Here is a 7,004-nt window from a genome sequence, read left to right as displayed (position 1 = left end):
TAAAGTACACCCTCACTCCATCAAAGAGATATACTATGAGAGTAAAGTACCAGTGCATGAAGCTGATAAGCATAAAAGCAATATACATCATTGTAAAAGAGAGTCTATTATGCATGCTCAACAATTCTACATCGCCGGAAAAATCATCTCACGCTTTAAGACTGAGGTTTATACGCTGCAAATGATTAACCGATACTGCTGTAAACTGCGATTTCTCTACCAATAATATGCAGTGTACAGAGTTATTGCTGCTGCAGACAATAGAGACTCCTCTATAAGGAGCAACAATAGAGATCACTAACGACTACATGTTCATGAAAAAGGCAGGTGATTCTAGTAAACAACACAATAGTAGTTGCATAAACAACCGGGAATAAGACGATGGGAACAAAAATAATTCTAGTGTACATGTAACTTGTGATGTGAGTGCGTGCCATCCAACAAAATACATCCTGAATTGTCTGTATTGCATAGTTATAACAAGTTTTGAAGACTCGGTGTCTGTTCTAGACATTCCCGCAAAAAAAAAAAAAGGTGTCTGTTCTAGACAGAAGGACAAAACTGAGTACCTGCTAAACAACATGTATCAGGCATCTGAGTCCTTTGGAGACGAAACTAAGCTTTGCTTCTCCGGATCAAACTCAGCTTCATCATCATCACCACGGCCTTTGTTAGCTACAGCCTCAAAATGCGCTGGAGTACTTCCTTTACTTTTGACAGACTGCTGATAGAGTATTCCACCTGCCAGAGTGAAGAGCAAACAAACCAAACCAAATGTGTTTGCGTGCTTATCCCAGATCATAACATTGATTGCAACCGTCAGGAACTTGTTGACGACTCCCGTCACCGTAAACGCCGTGGCAGAGACCGCTTTCCTTGCCGCGAAACCAAAGAAGCTAATGAGCACCCCGAATATGCAGGACAGTGCCACGGCAACAAACGCGTCAAGTTGGAACCAGCTTTGGCCCCTTGATTCAATGGCTCTGAAGACCGACAGGTGCTCCCCCGTCAGAACCCCAAACACGGGGGCCATGAGCAGTGAAAGAAGATTGTTGTAGAGCACAAAGCCCCATATGCTCAGACCCAGGTTAGTCACCATGTGCTTTATGTACACCATTTCAGTGGTTATGGTGATCAGATAAGCAACTGCCCACGAGTATGCCGTGAGGGTGAACCCTGAATCTGTCATCACGTAGCCAACTGCGCCTCCCAAGATAATCACCAGGGACAAGAATGTGAGCTTTGAAGGACATGGCTGCTTCCGGAACGTGGTGTCAGCGACAGCAACCAGCAGAGGGGTCAAGGATCTGAACACTATAAATGTATCAACATTGGCATGCTTCAAGAGGTGGGTGTTGGTGAATATGGCGAGGTAGAAGACAAGAGCAGCAGGCGCATACTTTTTGGCAATCTGGAAGTTGAAGGGCTCATGGTAGAGGAAACCGAGCTTCCCAAGGCTCCAAACTCCAACCACGGATGTCAAGTATTGTAGGGCAGTGAGGAGGCCAGGGTAACTGAACTTGGTGATGGCGTACTTGTTAATGATCGCAAGCAAGCTCGAGCATAAAGCATATCCTAAAATGAGGCTGCTTGTCGCATAGGCTGGCTTTGCCATGAGGAAAGATTTATCTGCATGGTAGATACAATGTAAGAAAAGGGAGTCTACAACTAATAAATGTGAAGCATGATGTGATGCACAATGCTGGTAGGGGACTAACAGAAAAACTGCTCTGGAAAACAAGTGCCAAGACTATCTGAATTCATGTGCAGAAATGAGACCATTCATGATTTGTGTGACTTATCTATAATTATTTCCCTAGGCACGTCCATGATTAATTTCTAGGTGGTGAGGCATAGTCCAAATATTCTATCCAATAGCAAATCAAGTAATACAAGAACAATTCTGCAATCAGGCTAATGAGAATATATGACAAAAATGGAATACCTCCTACAATCTACAGGTAAACATCTCAATGAAGGTAGAACAGGGATATCAAATGAAGCCATTAAGGTTAAGAAAGAACTCCAAACAACATGTACTTGTAGTAGTTTAAGCCAAAAATAACTGACATCAATTTCCTTTGCCCAGACAGGTGACACATGCTGACATGGCTATTATCAGATATAATAAATACTATGATCTGGAGTGAGATTAAAAGTATGATAATCGATTGCCTATCTCTGAGACAATAATTTATCTGCCAATACACTTTTGAGAAGTCGAAAGCTAATGAGTGATAAAGCTTTTGCAAAGGCTTGAAGGGTGTTAATTTAAGAATGATTTGCCTCATTCATATATTTCTTGAAATATCTGAATCCTTTTCGCTTTGACCGGCATGAAAGATATGTTGACAGATCTTCTAAAAAAACACTCATCATACATGCTCTACATACAATATGTGAGATTCTACTAATTTCTAGCAACAGGTTGTTCGGTAATTTTACGCAAGTGACAGAACAAATATGATCAGAGAGTTTACATGACCGCACATAAGTGAATAATAAAGCAAGTATGTGTTTGCTTCTTGACCTGGAAAATGGGCTTGCTGCATAGAGGACAGACAAAATTAAGGGCTATATAAATTTATGAATTATAACATTTATTTGAATTTCATCTTAAAATGCAAATCCGAAACGCTAGCACGTGCTCATCATGAATCAAATTTCCTTTATACGTCACTAAACAAGCTCCACACTACATATTTAAGATGCAAAACAAAATACAATAAAAGACATACCAACAAGAAACAGCCGCCCAGATGCACAGTTTACTCGGCAAGTTTGGGTTATCTGGTAAAACTGAGATTCCGGATGTACATGAACCTCAGGTGCTAGTTTCTAGGGTTTTACCGAAATGGGGAACAAAAATAAATCAGACAAGTAACTGAGGAGGGGGAGGGGAGTAAATAGTGGAGAAGGCTCACCTTCAGACGCCCCGCTGGCGCCGTTCTCCGTCGCTGACGGGATGGCCAGCTCTCGGCAGAGGCGGGGTCGAGGGTGGAGGGGGGCGGTGGCAGGGAACCAGGGAGGGCGGGCGGAGCGAGGCGGATCAGGGGCACGGCGGAGAGGGGCGGGGAGAGGTGTGGGCGCCGGGGCCTGGCCGCCGGCGTCGCCTTCCGGGCCCGCGGACGGAGTGGGGCGGAGGCACGGGCACGGCGGAGAGGGACGGGCGGCCGGGCGCTGGGGCTTGGCCGCCGGGGTCGCGGACGGGAGAGACGAACAGGACGGGACGTGGGGGGTTTGACTGTAATTTTTCTGTCACTCAGGAACTTTATTGACTAAAACGGGTTCGTATTACAGCAGGCCAAGAAAAGAAACTTCAGCACCCCGCGATTTGGACAACACATTCCGAAAACGAGTTTCAGAACCGTGGTTGTTGAAGCCACTCCATTTTGATGATCATAGGTTTCCCTTGCTTGGCAACGGACAGATCTAATGAGGTGGCCTCTTTTGACTTCGATGAGATCTTCAAATATTGTTGATGTCGGATAATTTACAAACTGACTCCCGTGTCGCTCGGGAGGGGCGACCCGGGAGATCCCGATCGGCGCCGCCAGGTCCTCTCCTCACCGGAGCCACCCCGGGCCGCCGTTGCCGCCGGCGCTTGCCGCGGTGGCGGCGGGCTTGCCCTCTTGGACGCCATGCTCCCTCCCAGCGGCGGTCTTCTTTTGTTGGTGGCTTCTCCTCGAGGCGCATCAAACGACATACCCCACATCTCGTTTGTCCTTGGATGCAGTCTTGATGGTGCCTGATGGCTGCATGGTGAAGTCGAGGGCGCTCACAGTGATACTGGATGAGTGGCCTCCGGTTGTGACCTACAGTGGGGCTCGTTTTCACTGGCTCAGCGGCAGCTGGCACCGGCGTCTAGCTCCAGATCGAAAAGCAAAAGCCCGGCGGCGCACGGCAGGCTAAGGGATCCTCGTAGATCTGGTTCCGCACGATGCTTCACCAACTGCCGCCACAGGCTGCTTTCCATCATTGCCTGGCGAACCCTTCGCTGAATCACGCCGTGTTCATCTAAATGCCGGGCCGACACCACAAGCTCCCGTTCCTCGCTGTAGTTACACATCGGGAGGCGGTGGCGGTATAGGTGTGTCTGTGCTGACGCAGAGGTGCCTTGGCTGGATGTGGCAGTAGGGCTCATGTGCGACTTCCTGTCGGAGGCGTTGGCGGGCGTGATTGCAGTGGTCACCGAAAGATCTTCATGAGGTTTGTTCCTTCAGATCCGATGATTGACTTTTGAAGGGGAGATGCAAACTATTGACAACAGCTTGACGCAAAGGGATAGTTGTGCAGCAACAACGATTGCACATCGCATGTCGCTGGGTCGCGGAAAAGTGGTGGTCATAACACATGTGACATACATGGTGATGCTACTTGAACACCGAGTCTCGAGCTCCGGGTGAAAGCCTAGGCCTGACCCGAGTTGGTTATACCTTGCAATGTCGACGTTTTTACGTTGTTACCTTGTTGAAGGCATTGTTCGGATATACTCAGACTGGTTTTTCAGGGTGAAAACCTAGATTCTGACCTTGGGTGATTGGATCCGGTGACGACGATGCTTGAGCGTCATTCCCTTCCTGAAGGCGTTGTTGTTGAAGAAGACGTCGTCCGTGTGGTGTCATAAGATGGTGATGCGAATACGACCAATGTTGTAGTTTGATGTTTGCTGCTATGATCGCTTCATTTTTTTTCATTTTTCTCGCTTAAGCATAACTTTGATCTTATATGATTTTGCTATTTGCTAGCGTGTTTTTGTGTGCGTGTGTTCGTGTTGGTTGCGTGCATCCTAACGATGCAGAGAATAGGTGTGAGCTCATTGTGTCTGTATCCTCTTGATGCTTCATTTTGAGTCAATAAATTCCGCCATTTATCCAAAAAATATTGCTGATGTGCTTTGCTAGGTGAAGTCTGAAATATGTAAAAAAAAAATGCAGGTCAGACTAGTCTATAGGAACAATGCCCAGCCTGGAGTTTCATATTCAATCCCTCAATCATCTTTGTAACCCCTATACACAATCAATACAACCGAGCATTAGGGTTTACCTCCATGGTGAGGGCCCGAACCTAGAAAGAAACTTCTATGTTTTCCATCCGATCTACTCATCTGGCCAGGATGACCTATCGAGGGATCTGTCTAAAATAACTCAGACAATCGCATCTTTTGATGGCATGGCCAAGCGGTAAAGCAGGGGACTGCAATTGAAATATGTAAGGTAATGAGGCAATTAAATCAACCTATTCCTTCTATAAGTTGGTCCTGGTAGAGTTTTCCACGGGTCATCAATGTGGAATGGGCCGAGTGCAATATGTAAAGCTCACATCAGTAAAGACTTGTGATTCCATGACGTTTCTTCCCTGAGTGTTCTTGTCCTTGTCTTTTGTTGTTCTTTCGGTACGAGTAAGCATGAGATCAGGTTTGCTCCTCTGGATCCTTGTTCTCAGCCGGACGCATATTGGATTTTATTACCAAAGTGTGCCGCATAAATCAGTTGAAAAGGAATATGGGAATCATCGACTTATCATGGAAACAGAAACATGGCGTTGGTCTGTTGGATGGTGGGCGTGCTCACTATTTTTGACGGAGAGCATCAACTATGGGGCTCCTTCACGGAGGACACTACTGTGCTCATGGCACCTCTCGGGAGGCTGAGACGGGAAAACAAGGATGCGGCTATATCTCGCTTATAGCAAGGCAATCTTCCGACTCGCTGAAGCGTCTGCAGCTGCGCAAGCGTATGGGCCGGCTCAGCGCGCGGGAGGCCACTAAATGAATATATTACAAAAAAACATTTTGCATAAAACATTTTAAAAAAAGGTTAACCAAGCATTTGAAAAAATGTTTAATGTACACAGAGAAACTGTTTCTCATGTATATGAAAAATGTATTACAAAAATATATAATGTGTGTGAAAAAGTTGATCATGTATTTAAAAAATGTTAATCCAAGAATATGAAAAAATGTTTAAAAAGTATTTATTTTTCTAATCAAGCATTTAAAAAATGTTAAGTGTGCATAGAAAAATGTTGGCCATGTATTTAAAAAATGTTAAATGTGTATAGAAAAAAGTTGACCATGTATCCATAAAATGTTAATCAAGCATTTAAAAAAATGCTAAATGTGTATAGAAAAGATGTTGACCATGTACCCATAAAATGTTAAACTTGTATTTAAAAAAATGTTAATCAAGCAGCATTTAAATGTTTATAAGAAAAATGTTGACCATGTATTCATAAAATGTTAATCAAGCATTTGGGGAAAAATGAATAGAAAAAATGTTGACCATGTATTTGAAAAAAAAAATGAACTTGTATTTGAACATGTTAATCAAGAACTTGAAAAAAACTGTAAAGTGTGTATAGAAAAAATGCTGATCATGTATTCAAATAATGTTAATATGGTATTTGAAAAATGATAATCAAACATTTGAAAAATGTGAAATGTATATAGAAAAAATGTTTACCATGTATTCAATAAATGTTAATCTTGTATTTAGAAAATATTAAACGTGCACCAGAAAAATGTACCCCCACCGTCCCATAATGTGAAAGCGTTTTTGACACTATACTAGTGTGAAAAATGCTCTTATATTGTGGGATGGAGGGAGTATTAGATATATACCAACAATTTGTATAAGAAAACAATGAAAACCTGAGAGAAAACAAAAGAAAACCAATGAAAAAAGAGAGAGAAAAATAATAGAAAAAAGCTAGTGATAAACGAAAAAGAACAAAGAAAACCAAGAAAAATAATGAAAATAAAAAACCAAAAATAGAAAAAAAAGAAAAACCATTGAAAACACAAGAAAAAACAAAACCAAAAAAACCTAGAAACCAGTAGAAAATCGTCTCCTTTTCTTTTAACAAGGTCGCAACCTACTAATTTAACACGAATCCTGCGCGCCCCTTTTTCTTAAGTCTAATTTCTTTTAGGTATGCGCAAATGGGCCGGCCCACAACTGTAGATATTTCAGGCGAGACCGAAAGAAGACTTGCGACAAGCG

At 43.4% G+C, this 7,004-nt stretch overlaps 1 protein-coding gene across 2 annotated transcripts; it reads right to left on the bottom strand.

Moving 5' to 3' along the window:
- Positions 1-384: 384 nt before the first annotated feature.
- Positions 385-3,257, bottom strand: LOC123160959 (GDP-fucose transporter 1). Of its 2 annotated transcripts, none has more exons than XM_044578806.1 (2): positions 2,925-3,257; positions 385-1,629 (listed from the first exon to the last, which is right to left on the bottom strand). In XM_044578806.1, the coding sequence occupies exon 2, from the start codon at positions 1,613-1,615 to the stop codon at positions 587-589; it is 1,029 nt and encodes a 342-aa protein (XP_044434741.1). In that variant the 5' UTR covers positions 1,616-1,629; positions 2,925-3,257; the 3' UTR covers positions 385-586. The 2 variants fall into 2 exon arrangements, with proteins under 2 accessions (XP_044434741.1, XP_044434742.1); XM_044578807.1 differs by lacking the exon at positions 2,925-3,257 and adding an exon at positions 2,739-2,835.
- Between the last annotated feature and the right edge of the window lie 3,747 nt (positions 3,258-7,004).

The sequence above is a fragment of the Triticum aestivum genome, chromosome 7B (assembly GCF_018294505.1).
Source record: "Triticum aestivum cultivar Chinese Spring chromosome 7B, IWGSC CS RefSeq v2.1, whole genome shotgun sequence".
NCBI classification, from domain to species: domain Eukaryota; kingdom Viridiplantae; phylum Streptophyta; class Magnoliopsida; order Poales; family Poaceae; genus Triticum; species Triticum aestivum.
Note: the sequence above shows the minus strand (reverse complement) of the source record. Positions and strands in the feature narration are given on the sequence as shown.

Coding starts and splice junctions, on each gene's coding strand:
- LOC123160959 (XM_044578806.1), bottom strand. CDS start 1,615: ATGGCAAAGCCAGCCTATGCGACAAGCAGCCTCATTTTAGGATATGCT.